Source organism: Castanea sativa, chromosome 4 (genome assembly GCF_040712315.1).
Source record: "Castanea sativa cultivar Marrone di Chiusa Pesio chromosome 4, ASM4071231v1".
Taxonomy (NCBI): Eukaryota; Viridiplantae; Streptophyta; class Magnoliopsida; order Fagales; family Fagaceae; genus Castanea; species Castanea sativa.
In genome coordinates this window covers 11,708,783-11,726,607 of record NC_134016.1, presented here as the reverse complement: position 1 = coordinate 11,726,607, position 17,825 = coordinate 11,708,783, and the positions used below count along the sequence as shown (strand labels likewise).

The 17,825-nt window shown below is 35.4% G+C and overlaps 3 protein-coding genes across 12 annotated transcripts; 1 reads left to right on the top strand and 2 right to left on the bottom strand.

The window, feature by feature from the left end:
* Positions 1-4,211: 4,211 nt before the first annotated feature.
* On the top strand, positions 4,212-14,413 carry LOC142631680 (putative disease resistance RPP13-like protein 1). Of its 10 annotated transcripts, none has more exons than XM_075805918.1 (5): positions 8,427-8,720; positions 9,062-12,998; positions 13,173-13,222; positions 13,464-13,828; positions 13,911-14,413. In XM_075805918.1, exon 2 carries the CDS (start codon positions 9,149-9,151, stop codon positions 12,923-12,925), a length of 3,777 nt encoding a protein of 1,258 aa, XP_075662033.1. In that variant the 5' UTR covers positions 8,427-8,720; positions 9,062-9,148; the 3' UTR covers positions 12,926-12,998; positions 13,173-13,222; positions 13,464-13,828; positions 13,911-14,413. The 10 variants fall into 10 exon arrangements, with proteins under 10 accessions (XP_075662030.1, XP_075662033.1, XP_075662032.1 ...); XM_075805917.1 differs by having other exon boundaries at positions 13,173-13,232; XM_075805916.1 differs by having other exon boundaries at positions 13,173-13,232; positions 13,907-14,413.
* A 651-nt stretch (positions 14,414-15,064) lies between these two features.
* LOC142632451 (uncharacterized) lies at positions 15,065-15,859 on the bottom strand. Its single transcript, XM_075806848.1, has 2 exons — positions 15,637-15,859; positions 15,065-15,483 (listed from the first exon to the last, which is right to left on the bottom strand). The coding sequence occupies exons 1-2, from the start codon at positions 15,857-15,859 to the stop codon at positions 15,065-15,067; spliced, it is 642 nt and encodes a 213-aa protein (XP_075662963.1).
* A 35-nt stretch (positions 15,860-15,894) lies between these two features.
* LOC142632449 (uncharacterized) lies at positions 15,895-17,551 on the bottom strand. The gene is made up of 3 exons (XM_075806846.1): positions 17,347-17,551; positions 16,595-17,107; positions 15,895-16,085 (listed from the first exon to the last, which is right to left on the bottom strand). The coding sequence occupies exons 1-3, from the start codon at positions 17,549-17,551 to the stop codon at positions 15,895-15,897; spliced, it is 909 nt and encodes a 302-aa protein (XP_075662961.1).
* Positions 17,552-17,825: the final 274 nt, after the last annotated feature.

Genomic DNA, 17,825 nt, shown 5'->3' with positions numbered 1-17,825 from the left:
GTTGGGCATTCGGCATCGAGATTGCTATAAACATTGCACACTTGGTGAATCTATTCTGTGATTGTTGGCCATAATAGCAGTGTTGCGGCTAATCCAGTAGTAAACCTGTGTAATTTCACAAATGGACAGATGATTAGAATGAGATAAAGACAGTCAAGTAGAAACCAGTTTCATAGAAAACCAACTTGGACACTCTAAATGCTGCTCCCAACCACTATCTAAAATTTTACTATTATAATTATCAGAATGTTGGTAAAACTGGTTTTGTATCTCATACAAAATATGTAGCGGAAGCAACAAATAAGGATCTATTTCATTCATGATTGATAACGTGCACTATGTAAATTTCAGAATTTAAGAACAAGATAGCGTACCTTGGTGTGGTGAAATTCAAAACCAAAGATTGAAGTACTCGGGAATACTTTTAATCTTCACTCTAATTCCACTTTACGCTCAAGATGTGTGGTCTCTCAATCAGTTTTTAAAGGGAGAATGAAAGTGTGTCTCACTCTCACATACACACCATTTCTTATATCACTAATAAAAATTCTGTATGTTTCTCCCTTTATAACTAACTGATTATCTAATTGGGCTGGTCTACTGGGCCTTTCCAATTGGGCTTTAGTGTGTGGCTTGGAGTGAGACTAAAAGAGACCTATAAGACACTAGCTCCAATGGGCCTTGGGCTTTTCCGTCAACTCTTGACAAGTCCAAAATTACCATTAATTATATTTAATACCACTATATAAATATAATTGCACTCTAGGCTTTATTAATAAATTATATCCCAAGACTTTATTATACATGCAACCCCTTTATAAAATATTCGTAGTAATATAAAGTTATAAATATAGACTGCCACTTTGAAAATTACTACATCTTAATTCTTGAGTACTCGGTTTAATCCTTTAAATTATTCATTATATATTTATGAAATTGAATTTCATAAATATATACGTTAGTAACTCTTTACTAAAGTGGTTAAGCCTAACTCTCTAAATAACTGAACCCATTAAACTTATCTCAAAGGAATATTTTATATCTCCGTTAAGAGATTATGAATTCCATCTTGAGAATATATGTTCCATCAACACTAAATGTGGCTGTCCAACATACTGAGATTTTAACCGTTACTTTAGATCTCACTCTTGATATATCAAAGCAACCTACACATCATGATCAAGTCCATTATTCTCTCAGGATTAAAAGTTCATGCAAATAGAAGTCATGAGATTTATTATTCATTTGACAGTCGTTAGGAAAATAATAAATCTCACAGCGGTCCAGTTCAATATGTCTTAACTCTTAAAACATATCAATATATCAACTAGAAGTCTCCACTTCCATGATCAAGACAAATCATCTTAGTTGATACGTTATAGTTTTCGCAGATGAAATGCTCAATTTCATTACTGATTACGAACTATAAATTCTAAGTTTACAAAGAACTTGTGACTTATATTTTCTGTGACTAAATCACATAAATCACATACTATGCATCTCAGAGACTATATGATAATGTTCCAATATTTATGTTACCATTATTTTAGATAATAATAAAACAACTTTATTAATCACAATATTAAGTTATGCACAATGTCATACATAGCATCATACAATAGGATTTAAGGACACACATTCTAACATAGAATACATACGGGTTGTACACACGCATTGTATGTGTCCACTACTAGTTAATAGTAAAACTAATGGGTTTACTTGATCAAAAAAATTAAATGGTGGACAAAGGAAATATTAAGCAATGAGGTTTACTGGCTATGGGGTTTAAAAATAAAAAAATCTTTTACAGGTGAAAAAGATTGCCAACACGAAGGCCACTGCAGGTTAGATTTTCCAATGGTTTGATGAAATCAGTGAACAAGCTGTGTGACTGTTTCGTTAGTATAACCATCATGTCTGGTATGTTCTCATAATATTGAATCTAATGGAAGTATAATTCACCTTTTCTATTGTATAATTTTCATATTTATAAAGAGAATATATACCTCCAAAAATGAGAGAGTTTCCCTAAGATTTCAAACAAATCCAGACCTTTTTTGAATTGGTAAGTTGCTCACACATCCAAATAAATCTTGAACCAAACATCCATATATACTCTCTACCCTATTCGTATTGGGGAGAGAGTTCCATTTAAATTAGTGCTCATTGGCCAAACAAAACCAGATTTACTTGCAAGAAGCTTGTGTCCAAACTAAAGCAGTAAGAAAGGGGAAATCGATACCAAATGGGCATGCTTTCTTTTTCTTTTTCTTTGTTTGATAAATAGAATGCGCTGGCTTAATTAAATGGTCATAAACATCTATGTAAATATTGAAAAAAAATAACTAATGTCCCAGTTACTCGAGTTCCACGTGAATTATTTTTTCACATTAGCTTAGAACTCGAGTCTTTAAGACTTGATTTTTTTCACTGAACTTGAGCCTTTAAGGCTTGAGATATTAATTTGCTAAAATGTTTCAAAAACATGCTAACTAACAAAATAGTTGCTAAAATAATGCTAAATGGAAAAATTTCTCCATAATGGATTGGGAAAAGTAACTTCAACATGTTTCAAACTAAACTTTGTAAAATTAGACTAAAGCCCATTAGAGGAATGCAAACAAAGCCCATTAGACTAAAGCCCATGTTTCAAGTTATTATTAGTAGTTACTGGTAGGTAAAAAAGTAATTTTAGTGATGAATTCAAATTTTAACTAATAATAACTTACTATTTAAAATTTGTTCTGAAAATGACATCGACCTATCACTTCTCTAACTCTAACCCATTAACCCAAGGAAAAATACCTGACTTGACTTGAGATCTTCTTACTCAGACTAACAGGTCAACTTGACCCAATTCATTTAATGTTTGGGTTGAATTGGTTTAACCTGTTTTTTAGTTGCCCACAGTGTATCCTCAAAGCTTTCAACCAGAGACTAATCACTGTTCGCGACGGGTGAGCCCATAACGGGGTAAATCGCTGGCCCAGGGAGTTTGTTTCAAAGTGCTGTTGCCGGGACTTGAACTAGGGAGCTCCTAGTCAAACCCCAGACAGCCACTTTGAGACCAAGTGCTCAACCACTTGGCCAACCTCACTGGGTTTGGTTTAACCTGTGCATCATATGAGTTGACACTTTTTGAAACAATTTAATAAATAAATAATCAAATTGCCAAATGAAAGTAATACTAGAATGTAACTTTTGTCCTAACTTATATATGCATTGAGTTGTGAGTGGTGGAGGAGTGAACCTACCACTTTTACTCCACCACTTATAATTTGCCACATAGATAAATTGTTGCTAAAGTTATGGTCCTAGCAATTTTCAACGACAATTCATAATTGACAAATCCACACCACTTGGACTTTTATTGCACACTTAGTATGGTCCACAACAAAAGTGTTTTTTTTTTAAAGTATTTTTTTTAAAAATATTTTGTTAATATAATAATTATCTTTATTTTTATGTGAAAAAAATAGGTTGACTCATAACCTAATCAATCTGTCCTTATACTTTGATCGATTCTCATAACCCGTTTAGGAGGTTCATGTTTACACGAATCCAATTAATTTGACCCGTTTATTTCCAACTAACCCCAATGATTGGATTTATTTTTTTGTCATTTAACATATTTTTAATAACTATCTCATTAGTAAATTTTTGAAACAATTTAGTAATCTTACATCTCGAGTCTTTTAAGACTCAAGTTTAATGAACAAACTCTAGTCTTTTAGACTTGAGTTTAATGTTCTGGATCTATAAAATAATTGCATTGTGGTTATGCATTAAGCTACATAATGGTTTTGCATTAAAGAACTCAAGTCACACAAGCTTGAGTCTAAAAGCTTCGAGACGTTAGGTTTTTTGATAGTATCGGAAATCTGCTGACAAAGGAAAATGTTAGCAAATTGGTGTTAAATGGTTAAAAAAATCTTCCTTGACAAACGGTGAGGACTTTTTGAGTGGACACTCCGCAGTCCGCGCTGGCATTGAGAAATTTCGGAGAGTCATTTGGAAGAGGCATATGAGTTAAAATTATTGAGATTTTTTTTGACTGGTCGAAGATTAGCTTTGGTCAAGAAAAGTAAAACAGATACCATAGATTCTGAAAGACGCTAGAAACCACGTTTTTTTTTTTTTTTTTGATGGGAGAAACCACGTTTTCATTTCATACTATCTATACCTTTGGATTGCACAGCAAACATTTTATTGGAAAATACAAGGCAAACACAAACCCAGGCCAAGATAATCCAACAACCACGACTACCATCTGTGAGTTTCTCTCTCTCTCTCTCTCTCTCTCTCTCTCTTTACCTTTATTCATGGTGGTGAGTGTAAAAAGGTGGTATACATAACAATTAGAGAAGAGAGAGAGAAAGAAATTGATGGAAGTTTTAATAATTTGGCATCAGGATTTGAGTTAGATCAATTTCAGTAGTTATCTTAAATATTACAAATCTAAAAGTGTATCCAGTGCCATTTTATTTGAAATCTTTATAGGGAAATTCGGCAATATGGGTTGTGCTCAATCAATGGAAAGATGAAATGTTTGACACAACTTTAGCTCTAACTTGAGGGTTGACTTAATTTTCTAGTATTAGTTGAAGTGGTTTTACTACTTGTGATGAGAGTAAGCTTTATTTTTATTGATTTCCCAGATACATTCTTGAACTTCTACTACTAACTTGTCTGGTTAGACAAAGGATCTTATTTTAGACAAGAAAATGCTAATATTCTAAGGTAAAATTCCCTAGGGTGTTAATCGACATGCATTGCAATTGCACTACAGTGGGGCCTCTAGAAATTTTTTTCAGAGTGTTCCTCAATAAGTATAAATTACACAATCTAATAAAAAGAAAAATTTGTATATTGACAACAACAACAATTAAAAAACACGCAAATACATAAAATTTACAATTGCCTTCTACGAGTTTTCATATTTTGAAATCGTTGCATGATGTCTTATTATTAATGTTAGACTAAATTGTTGTTCAGTTGTTTCATTAATTTATTTATCTTTTATAAACTATAATCTGTTAGATTGTTATTTTATTAATTATAAAATTATTAATTGTTGTTTAGCCTAACATAATTTAATTGGTTTGTCTTTTATAATTTGTTATATTGTTGTTTTATTAATTATAAAATTATTAATTGTTGTTTAGTCTAACATAATTTAATTTGTTTGTCTTTTATAATGTATTGGTTAAATAAATTATTGATTATTTTTTAGGGTAAACTACATAAATGGTCCCTATCCTTTACATTATATTTTAATTTAGTCCCTAACCTTTCAATTGTGTCAATTTGGTCCCTAACCTTTTAATGGCGTGTTAATTTAGTCCCTGCCGTTATCTCTTGGATGGAAAAATCTGACGTGTCAAACAGCCTAAATATATAAATAAAAAATTGCCACGTCAACTGCTGCCTAGACTAACATATCAGTTTTGTTTTTTTGGGTAGAGAACACGTTAGTTTTTTTTTTTTTTTGAAAGCAACATGTCAGTTTAGAAAAAAAAAAAAACCAAATCAAATCCTTTTAATTTGATTCAGAATTTTGTTATTTCATTAAACAGGGACAGTCACAGTCCATGTAAAACACTCTCCCTAAAATCCAAAATCTCTTCTCCTCCCTTCCGGCGGCGCCTTCTCCTTCCTTCCAGCGGCGCCTTCTCTATTCCAGTGGCTTCAAGTTCATGCTTCTATCTCACTGAGTAATCCAAACAACAATAAAACATTCCCAAATATGGGGTCCACCACCTTCATGGAAAGGAAACTCTTCTATAACCAAAGAAACATTGATGGCTGCTAGTCAAACTGCAAGGTATAGGGAGACATTCAACATACTTGGCAGTCAGGAATCAATTGATGCACCACCATCATTATGAGGAGAAAGTGAGAATGGAAAGAAAGGAAGTCGTGGCTAATCATGGAATAAGTTCATTTTGTAGACATGTTGGAATTTTATTTATTTTATGTTCTACTATGGATCACCCAAGGTTTTTTTTTTTTGTTTTTGTCATTTATATTTTCTTTATTGTATTTGCAATTTGGTACTTCTTAATGCCAAAAGATATGGATGATTGCCAACAAGTTTGAATGGATGTTATTGTTTAGTGTCATTTTATGATTCCCAGGTTTTTATATATCATGTCCATTATTTTCCTTATTGGACCTCATTTTCCTAATCATGGAGATGGTACTCTACTTGTAATCATGTCTACTATGTTTCTGTCCACTATCCAGATAATTTGTTACAAACCTATTCAATTCTTCAGCAATGAGAAGATAAGCTCAGCATATATTACTTTCTATGCAGTACATAACAGGTTTAAAAAGTTATATATAAGGGAGAGTTCCAATCAGACAAAGCCTTCATCCCACTACACAATTGTCCCACTTTATGAGATTGAATATGAAGCCTGAAATTCGAAATGGTTTAGTCCTTTCTTTATCCAACAAAATGATTCATTCTGATTATGACATAGGTTTTATACAACAAAATCATTCTGCACTTAAGGGGAAAAAATCCAATGAATTCATATGAAGAGCAATAATTTATTCAAACAATTGGGTATCAAGAAACTTTTATTTAAACGAAGAAAAGTTCAAACACATCGGTACACAAAACAAGATAAAAAAGAGAATACAACAAATCAAATCTATCTACAAAAGACCAAGAGGCCTCCTCTGATGCCAACTTTCTTTGCTCTGCCACAATAACAGGTAGGATCTGCAAATCTTCAAAAAAAAGCAGTAGCTTTACATAACTTCTTATTTTTGTTGATAGGTAGCATTCCTTCCCTAGTTACTTTTTCTCATATAGCTTCAGAACAAAAGTACTTCACTCCAACTAGTCAAAAGGATGATTGCTTAAATCCAAAGATCCTTAAGGCTAAATAAAGCTTCTCTCATAGCAAGCAGAATGATCATTGTTTTATGAGATAAGTCTAGCTAAAGTCACAGCCGAGTAATGAGGTCTGCCATTTCTTGCTTTACACAAAATACCACCCTTGTCTACCTTTGTTGCTCCTATATCCACGAGTATAGAATTGCTTGAAAACCTGGAAAAAAAAAGTGTCATAAAAAGACCTTTAAAGAATAGCTAAGGTTCTTAGCTAGAAAATTTCAAATAGCATTCCAAAGTATTAAAGAAAATCAAAAAATAAACACAATTATAACAAGAACAAATTGTTCCCAATATATTGCTCTTAGAATACTAGCACAAGGAAAATTAAGAATAAATATATCCTAAATAAGTGAGGGCTGTTCAGAATCAGAGGGTTACCTTAAGAGTTTTCACAAAAGAGAGAGATATTAGTCATATTACCAGCAGATCGGCAACTCCATCGGCCCTCAGATCGGCGAATCCGTCAACCCTCAGATCCAGTCGTTGCCGTCAATCATCACCTTTGGTATAATTTCTGGCCACCGCCATAGTGCTTCACCTTTCTCTCTAGAGGACCAAACGTGAAGCAATCAGTGATTCTGAATTAGAGAGATTTTTGTTGTTTATTGAGGAAAGGGATTTTTTGTTGGTGATAGACGTGACTTAGGTATTCACTTGCTGTTTGTTTGTTTGTTTTTTTTTTTTTTTTCTAATTTAAAATTATTTTGACATTTCATAAAATAAAATTACAAATGTTGACATGTTAGTTCAGGTGGAAGTTGACGTGGCAATTTTTTATTTATATATTTAGGCTGTTTGACACGTCAGATTTTTCCATCCAAGAGATAACGGCAGGGACTAAATTAACACGCCATTGAAAGGTTAGGGACCAAATTGGCACAATTGAAAGGTTAGGGACTAAATTGAAATATAATGTAAAGGATAAGGACCATTTATGTAGTTTACCCTATTTTTTATTAGTTGCTTTTCTCAATTAATTATTGGTTAATTAAATTACTGTTTATTAGTTGCATTAGCACACACCCCATGTGCATTTACTTCCCCCAATTTAAAACCTAGAAGTATATTATTTTTTGAATTATTATATTTCTTTCTTTTGAAGAATGAATTAATGATTATTATCTTTGCCCATATTATCAATTAAATTATAACCCATTAAGTATAATGACTGAGATTCAACAAATACCAATAGTAGACAAATTGTTTTTCAAATTTCAATGTCTAAAATGCTCATAAAAAATTTAAATGTATAAAAAATCTTATTAGATACAACTAATTAAATTTTCTAGTATTATTTTAGATATGATATACTGTATAGTATATTATATTCATTCATAATGTTATACAATATAAAATACTTTAACAACAAATAAGCATGAAAAGGAAAAATCATATAAATCATATGGCCCACACCTAACCACTTGTGTGGGTATTATCAATTCCTTTTGAAGACTTCAAGTTGAACCATACACGTTGTAGAGGCAACAGGTAATTGATAAGTGTTTCTTGGTTGGGCAAAGTGTAACACTAGTACTCTACTTCGTAGACAACAGAAGAACCAAAGAAGTAATGAAAAGAAAAACAGAAGAAAAAAAAGAGAGCAGATCAGATTAGGATGCCAAAGACTGAGAAAAGTATGAAGACTCACTTGTTATGGTTGCAACCGTTGCATCATGTGTATGTTGCTCTATTGCTCTAGGTACGTTGGAATGAGATTCTAGCGGACTTGCGGCGATGAATTCGTTGATGTGCTCAGTGCTCTGTTCTGGTTTTGCTTTACTTGATGATTCTGTTGCTCTGGCTTCTTTAGGTTAGGTTGTAATCGCGTATATTGGGTTTTGATTTTTGATTATTTTTTTAGAATACGTGGGTTTGCTACCATGTTGGGATTGCTTTACAAATATTTTTTTATTTTTTATTTGAGGGTGTTCCTCAGTTTGATTGAGGCTGTTACTAATATTTTTTTAAGGGTAAACAAATATATATTTTTTAATTATTATATATATATATATATATATATATATATATAAATTTCAGGACAGGGTGTTCCTGGTAACACCCTGGCCTGAACGTGGCGCCGCCACTGTTGCACTACGTCTCAATTATTTATTAAACGGATTTCTGTTACTCACATGTCTGTCTGCTGTGCAGGTCCATAACTCTGGTAAGCTGTTCCCTGTGTAATCGATAACCCAGTACTCTTTGCAATCTAATTTCTTCCATTGCAAAGAAGAAAACATGGCTGGGGCCTTGGTGGGAGGAGCATTTCTCTCTGCTTTCCTTCAAGTTTTGTTTGATAGAATTGCATCTAGCGAGGTTGCTGACTTTTTCCGGGGAAGAATACTCAGTGATGGACTACTAAGGAAGTTGAAGATAGCATTGCTGTCTGTGAATGCAGTGCTTGAAGATGCAGAGGAAAAGCAAGTTACAAAGTCAGCTGTGAAAGAGTGGCTTGATGAGCTGAAAGATGCTGTCTATGATGCAGAGGATATTTTGGATGAGATTGCTTCCAAAGCCTTGCAACGCAAGTTGGATGCTGAATTTCTAACTGCAGGATGTAAGGTACGAAGCTTCATCTCTACTTCTCTTAATCCTTTTGCCAAGGAGATAGAACCAAAGATTCAAGAGGTACTTGACAGACTAGAATACTTGGCAAGACAAAAGGATGTTATAGGTCTAAGAGAAGTTGTTGGAGGAAAACCATCCGAAAGATTGCCTACAACTTCTTTGGTTGAAGAATCTGATATTTGTGGTAGGGATGATGATAAGGAGGCAATAGTCAACTTGTTGCTCTCGGATGATGCAAGTGGCAGTGAGATGTGTGTGATTGCCATGGTTGGCATGGGGGGAATTGGCAAGACCACCCTTGCTCAGCTTGTATACAATGACACTAGGGTGAAGGAGCATTTTAACCTTGAAGCATGGGTTTGTGTTTCAGAAGAATTTGATGTGTTTAAGGTAACGAAAACAATTCTTGAGGCAGTAACTTTGTCAACTTGTGTTATTAAGGATCTAAATCGGCTTCAAGTTACGTTGAAAGAGAAGTTAAAGGGGAAGAAGTTTCTTCTTGTTTTAGATGATGTTTGGAATGAGGATTATGTTCATTGGGAAGTCCTAAGGAATTCCTTTAAATCTGGGGTTCAAGGAAGTAAGGTCATTGTAACAACACGCAATGAAAGTGTTGCATCTGTCATGCGCCCTACTGCAACTCATCATCTAAAGCAGTTACCAGATGAAGATTGCTGGTCATTATTTGCAAAACATGCATTTGATGATAGCAACTCTGAGGCACATCTGGAGCTAGAAGTAATAGGTAGACAAATTGTGAAAAAGTGCAAAGGCCTACCTTTAGCAGCCAAGACAATTGGGGGTCTCTTGTGGTCTAAACTAGATGTTGATGAATGGGATAAGATATTGAAGAGTGAATTGTGGGATTTGTCAAATGATGGGGGCAACATTCTCCCTGCTCTTAGATTAAGCTACAAATATCTCCCCTCACCTCTAAAGCAATGTTTTGCTTACTGTTCAATATTCCCAAAGGATTATATTGTTATAAAAGATCAATTAGTGTTATTATGGATGGCAGAAGGTTTCTTGCAACAATACAGAAACAAAACAATGGAAGAAGTGGGTGATGAGTACTTCCTTAACCTAGTTTCAAGATCATTATTCCAACAATCAAGTAGTGATAAATCACATTTTATAATGCATGATCTTGTCAATGACTTAGCCAAATTTGTATCTGGGCAATTCAGCTGTAGATTGGAGGGTGACTATTCTCACGAACTTGTGAACAAGACTCGCCATTTGTCTTATTCCAAAACAAGATTTGATAGTTCTAAGAAGTTCGAGGATCTTTACAAGGCTAAGCAGTTACGCACCTTCCTCTCTTTGACATTGCCACTGAGCAGCGAGACCTTTTACTTAACTAAAAAGGTAACACATGATTTGCTGCCAATGCTAAGATGCTTACGGGTGCTCTCTCTATCTCATTATAGTAATATGACTGATTTGCCTGATTCAATTGGCAAAATTAAGCATCTACGCTATTTGGACCTTTCTTTCACTGCAGTTAAAAGGCTGCCTGATCCCATATGTAAGTTGTGTAATTTGCAAACATTGAAGTTATTGGGTTGTCGATATCTTGCTGTGTTGCCAAAAGATATGTGGAGACTCATTAATTTACGTCATCTTGATATTACTGAAACTAGCATAAAGGAGATGCCGATACAACTGGGTAGACTAAAATGTCTCCATACATTGACTACTTTTATCATTAGCAAACATAGTGGGTCTTGCATCGGAGAGCTGGGGAAACTTTCAAGTCTTCGGGGAATGCTTTCTATTCTGGAGCTTCAAAATGTTGCATCTCCTACGGATGCTTTGAATGCAAGCTTGAAGGATAAGAGGTACCTTGAGGAGTTGGTGTTGGAATGGAGTGCTGATACTAGAGTTTCAGAAAGTGAAAGAACTGTACTTGACAGTCTCCAGCCCCATACAAACTTGATAAGTCTGACTATGAACTACTATAGTGGTAAAAGTATTCCAGATTGGGTAGGGCATCATTCATTCTCTAACATAACATGTATGCATCTAAAAAATTGTAAATATTGCTTTTGCTTGCCTCCACTTGGGCAGCTACCCTCTCTGCAGGACCTCTCTATTGTTGGGTTTGATGGAGTTGTTAAAGTGGGTACTGAGTTTTATTGCAGTGGTTCTTCTTCGATTAACCCTTTTGGAGCCCTAAAAGTTCTAAGGTTCGAGCAAATGTTGAAGTGGAAGGAATGGTCTTCTTTTGCTTCTGAAAATGAAGTTGGAGCTTTTCCTCATCTTGAAGAGCTTTATATTCAAAACTGCCCTGAGCTAATGGGAGGTTTGCCCGTCCATTTTCCTTCTTTAACCAAACTTGTGATTATTGAGTGCCCGCAGCTGGTGGCTTCACATCCAAGAGCTCCTGCTCTATGGGAAATGCAGTTATTACATTGTAATGAGGTTCTGTTAAAGGAATTGCCATCTAGAATGCAGAAGCTCAAAGTTGGAGGATTGGGTGCACTAAAGTCCCTACCCGAGGGAATGATGGAAGGAAAAACTTGTCTTCAAGAGTTAGAAGTCTGTGACTGTTCCTCACTTATGTCCTTTCCCAGGAGTGGTATACCCTCTACATTAAAAACCCTTAAGATCACAAACTGTAGGAAGCTAGAGTTTCCAATGAACCAGAATTTTTCATCCCTTGAAAGATTCTTTTTAATAGATAGTTGTGATTCTCTCAGTACCTTTCCATTGGACTTGTTCCCAAAGCTTAATGATATCATAATCAGGGGGTGTTGGAATCTAGAATCTCTTTCAGTTCCAGAGGGATATCTCCCCAATTTAATGACCTTGCAAATTCAAATCCATGATTGCCCCAATTTTGTATCTTTTCCAAAAGGAGGGCTACGCGCCCCCAACCTAACATGGTTTTGGGTCACCAATTGTGGGATTCTAAGGTCACTACCTGAAAAGATGCATATACTCCTTACATCTCTAAAGTATTTGCGTATAGAAGATTGTCCAGAAGTTGAGTCATTTCCTGAAGGGGGTTTGCCTTCCAATCTGAATTTGATTTCCATCCTCAGTTGTGACAAACTCATTGCCAGCTGCAAGGGGTGGGGTTTGCAACAACTCCCCTTTGTTAGAAAATTGTCAATCAGTGGTAAATCTGAAGATGTGAGGTCCTTTCCTGAGGAAGGGTTTCTGCCCACTAATCTTACCTTTCTTTACATCTCTAAATTCCCAGCTATAGAATCCTTAAACAAGAAGGGGCTTCAACACCTCACTTCTCTTGAACAGTTGTGGATCCAAGATTGCCCTAAGCTCAAGTACATGCCGGATGAGGGGTTTCCTGCATCCCTTTCTTTCCTGCGGATCAATGAATGTCCTTTGCTGAAGAAAAGTTGTCAAAGGAAAAAGGGAAAAGAATGGCGCAAGATTGCTCACATTGACTGCGTGATGATCGATGAAGAATTGATTGCATGAGGAGTCCCCCACCTCCTGTTCCTATGTTCAGACAACAGATGGATAGTGAAATTAACGCAGGTTTTACAGTTAGGTACTTGCTCTATACCCAGCTGATTAACTATGTAATTTACTGTCTGTTTTAAATATTATTAACGCTGATAATGATGAAACAGAATGCTTTGTTGCTTACCAAATCTTCCTCTGCTTCATCATTCTGGCAACAATAATTAAACTTAGTATTGATTCTTTCTCATTTTACTGTCAGAAATTACAGTGCTGTCTGTACAAAGCAGGAGGTGCTCTACAATTCTAAAGGTTTGTTCAGGTGATTTGTGCTTCTGTAGATCTCCATTTCACTGTCTATGCTCAAGTTCTTGTGGTACTTTTGCAGGGTTACGTTTGTCCCTTTCGGTTTCAGAGGGTCCTCACATCTCTAATTTTTTTACATATTCTTAGGCATTCGAATTTTTTACCTTTTACCTGAGGACTGCTCCTCCTGAATTTGACTCGGATTTTTATCTTTAATTGTGAAAACTTAAAATCACTCCCTGAACAGGTACGCCTTTTCCACCCATTTCTTGGGGGTTTGGAAATGTATTCTTCTGTAACTTCAGCTGTTTTAAGGGGATTTGCACTTCAACTCAAAAGAACCTCACATCTATGCGAGCAAAACTCATTGCTTTGATGCCAGAGGAACTGGGCTCAACTCCACTCTTGAAAAATAGATGATCTCGAACTACCTTAAGCTCCAATCCATGAAACTCCATTCCATGCCAGAAGAGGGACTGCACACCTCTCTTTCTTATCTATGTATTCTGGCCTAAGGTTTCTCACATCTCTCACATGACAATGATGTGATCTTATCATAAGCTAAATGTATTTATGAGTCAATCTTGTTATGTATATCCAAATTTCTGTCAGGTACTTTTTGTACACCAAATTCAGCTGCTAATTGCTTATATAATTGCTTGATATTTTAATTTTATCTCATTTCATTAGCCAGATAGCTGAAAGAGCTGGAAACGACAGTACGCCAAAGCAAAAGAACTTAAAGTGGGGGGTACAAGGTCATATGTTCTTCCTTATACTCTTTGCATAATCAAGGCCACTGATAGATAGGTAAATCTATCTCCTATAACCATTGTGGAGCATATATGCGTACCTGCAGCTTTGTTTTATTGATACAGAGCTCTTTCTGCGTACAATGAAAATTGGTCTTATGTTTATCTTATATTGTTAACAGATTGATACAGAGCTCTTTGTGCATGCAATGAACATCCATCTTATGTTTGTCTTATATATTGTTAATAGAGTTGTTGGAGACTTCCAACTTACTTTTAACTATACCAACAAGAATCTTGTTGTATATATAGGTATATATAAGGATAGGTTGTAATAATGATATAAGGATGGAGAGTATTCATTTGTAAAATCAATAAAGTGAAAAATCAAGTTCTAGAATTTTCTAAGTAAAATTCAAAATTCAGTATGTTCGATCAGTTGAAACTTTTGTTCGATCGATTGAAGTGGTGAAGGAAATTATCCTGGAGTTTTTGCCTGATTCGATTAGTGTTCGATTCCTATTCGATCAATTGAAAAGAGCCTTTGATCGATGCTTGATTCCTCTCGATCGATCGAGACTCGTGAAAATTGGTTTTATGAAACATTTTAACTCTCCATATGTACTTTTTGAAGGGTTATAACCCTATGATATAAATAGAGGTTTATATTCACTTGAAACACAAGAAATTCTATAGGTATTCTCCAAAATTGCTATTTATAGAATCCAATAAACTTGGTTGTATCCTAAGGACAAGTTTGTAGAAACCCTTTAGGAACTTGCGTATGGGGACAAATATTGTCTTAGGATAGCATTCAATTGTGCCTTCAAGTCAATCACTAATTTCTATTTATTTAATGTGTTCATTTTGTTCTTTCATTATTACTCCATGATTTGATGAAGACAATCTTTTTTTTTTAAAACAACCAACTAGAATATCATTGCCAAACAGAAAAGGGAGTACAACAAAGCAAAAAGATAAAAAGCTCAACACAGTACAATCTAAACACAATCAGCTTGGACAACATGAACCATCATAGGAGGACAAACTCCCTTCCAGACATGAGAAACTTACTTTTGCCTTGCATCTGCGCAAGCTAATGAGTTGCCCTGTTGTAATCTCTTTTCACATGTTTGATTTTCCAGCTGCTAAAAGAAGAAAGCAAACTAAGAATTCCCTGATACACATGACCAAGACGGCCATTTGTATCAGCTGCTATGACACTATTAACAGCTGTTAAGGCATCAGATTCCAAAATAATTTGAGATAGCTTTTGCTCCCTAGCAAGAATTAGACCGCACTCCACAGCCAGCTCTTTAACTTCCTCCATCAAGTATTGCCCCTGAAGATATTTACAACAAGCAACAGGAACAGTACCAGTAGCATCTCTTATAACAACTCCCACACTTGAGTTCCTTTCATATTCAGATGTTGCACCATCAACATTGATCTTGAAAACCCCTAGAGGAGGCACTGTCCACTTCTTTTTTGTCAGAGCCAAGTGTTGAGAGCAAGCTATTGAGGCATTATTGAATTCTAGAATATAACTCCTAGCAAAATTCCAAATATGATCAGGAAGCTGACTTGAAGACTCATGCACTATTTTGTTCTTGTTATACCAGATTGCTCAAGCAACTCCGAAGAAAATCTCCAAGTCTTGATATGTACCAAACTCATATGTTTGCATTGCAATGTTTGTCACATCCATGTTTACATTTAGCAAGTCAACAGGACTATCCACCCAACATCTCCACACTCCCCTAGCCACTTCACACCTAAAAAGAGCATGGAGAATTGATTCTGGCTCCTTCCCATAAGCCGGACAGATTTCACACAGATTAACTCCTCTTCTTCGCAAGTTCACAAAGGTAGGAAGAGCATTCATACACATTTTCCAAGCAAAGATTCACATCTTGGATGGAATGTTTAAGTGCCATAGCTTCTTCCAAAGAGGACACCTTGGATCACCTGAAGAGCTCTCACCTTCATTGTATCTAGTACCCCAACAGTGATATAATAAGCACTTTTCACAGTGAATTCTCCCTTTTTATTACCCACCCATATGATTTGATCTTTTGGAAGGTTGTGGCCAAGAGGAATATTTAGAATAGTCCTTACTTCAAAAGACAAAAACAAAGATCTTACTACATCACCTTTCCACCATCTTCGTATCTCTGTCAATCAGCGCTGAGATCCTAGGATAATCATCAAATTGTTTTGAGGGGGGGGGGGGGGGAGATTACTTTGTACGTTGTTGGAGTAGGCAGCCACTTATCCTCCCAAATATGTATCCTATTACCATTGCCAACTCGCCACCGGGTACCTTTCTTCACAACTTCCAACCTATTAAAGATGCTTCTCCAAGGATAGGAAGGACTGGATCCAAGTTTTGCTCTAAAAATATCACCATGTGGATAATATCTCGCTTTGTATATTTGGGCTACCAAAGAGTTAGGATTCGAAAATAACCTCCAACCTTGCTTAGCTAGCATAGCAAGGTTGACATCCTGTAAATTTCTAAAACCCATTCCTCCATTCAGCTTTGACTTACACATTTTCTTCCAGCTAACCCAAGCAATTTTTGATTCTTGACCCCTTTGACCCCACCAAAATTTTCTCATCATACCTTCAATCTCGTCACAAAGACTTATTGGGATTTGGAAATAACTCATAGTGTATGTTGGAATTGCTTGAGCGACAGCTTTAATAAGGATTTCTCGGCCACCCACTGATAGAATTTTCTCCTTCCACCCCAATAGTTTTTTCTCCACCCTCTCTTTAATTTCTACAAATATTTCAACTTTTGACTTGCCAATGATTGAGGGTAGGCCTAGGTATTTTTTCTGTTGAGTATCTTGCATTGGACCCAACATATCCAACACTTCACATCTTCTATCATCTGGGATATTGTTACTGAAAAAGACTGAAGATTTATCCACATTGATTTTCTGTCTCGAAGCAACTTCGTATAGCTGGAGAATATCAATAAGATTTTGGCATTCTTGGATGTTTGCTTTACAAAACAATAGACTGTCGTCTGCAAAAAACATATGTGTGATCTTGGGACTTCCTCTACATATTGATATTCCACTAATTCTTTGATTCCCGGCTGCATTATTAATAAGGGAGGAAAAACCATCTGCACACAATAGAAAGATATAAGGTCAAATTGGGTCTCCTTGGTGAAGACCCCTAGTAGGAATTATACTACTATAAGCAACACCATTAATGAGGATAGAGTAAGATACTGTAGTGATGCAATGCATGATCAAATTTATCCATTTTTCATGGAAGCCCATTTTTTCCATCACTTGTTCAATAAAACCCCATTCCACCCTATCATAGGCTTTGCTCATATCCACCTTCATTACCACAAACCTTCCCTTCCTTCCTTCTTGTGTTCTAAATAGTGCATAAGTTCAAAAGCTACAAGAACATTATCTGTAATTAGTCCCTCAGAGAGAAACGCACACTGATTTTCTGATATAATCTGGGGAAGGATTGTTTTGAGATGATTGGCTAACACTTTTGATATGAGTTTATAAATAACATTACATAGACTTATAGGTATGAAATCTATCATTTTTGTGGGGTTTTATTTTATTTTATTTTTGGCACTAGAGTGATGTTTGTTTTGTTAATTTCTACCATAGACATATTTGAGTTTAGAACATTTAAGACCATACATATGACATCATTACCAACAATACCCCAATACTTTTGAAAGAAAATAGCAAACATACCGTCAGGACCTAGGGCTTTTGTTAGATGCATCTATTTTAGTGCTGCCTCAACTTCCTCCCTTGTGAACTCTTGGATAAGGAGCTGATTCATATACACAGTGACTCTAGTTGGAA

What these genes read in the sequence shown, in the direction of transcription:
- LOC142631680 (XM_075805918.1), top strand. Translation starts at nt 9,149, where the DNA reads ATGGCTGGGGCCTTGGTGGGAGGAGCATTTCTCTCTGCTTTCCTTCAA.
- LOC142632451 (XM_075806848.1), bottom strand. Translation starts at nt 15,859, where the DNA reads ATGTGTATGAATGCTCTTCCTACCTTTGTGAACTTGCGAAGAAGAGGA. An exon ending in AATGCAAACATATGAGTTTG is followed by an intron (nt 15,484 to 15,636) that starts GTACATATCAAG and finishes ATGCCTCAATAG; the next exon opens with CTTGCTCTCAACACTTGGCT.
- LOC142632449 (XM_075806846.1), bottom strand. Translation starts at nt 17,551, where the DNA reads ATGATAGATTTCATACCTATAAGTCTATGTAATGTTATTTATAAACTC. An exon ending in CAAGAAGGAAGGAAGGGAAG is followed by an intron (nt 17,108 to 17,346) that starts GTTTGTGGTAAT and finishes TATTGTGTGCAG; the next exon opens with ATGGTTTTTCCTCCCTTATT. An exon ending in TCTTTGTGACGAGATTGAAG is followed by an intron (nt 16,086 to 16,594) that starts GTATGATGAGAA and finishes TGTCTTTTGAAG; the next exon opens with TAAGGACTATTCTAAATATT.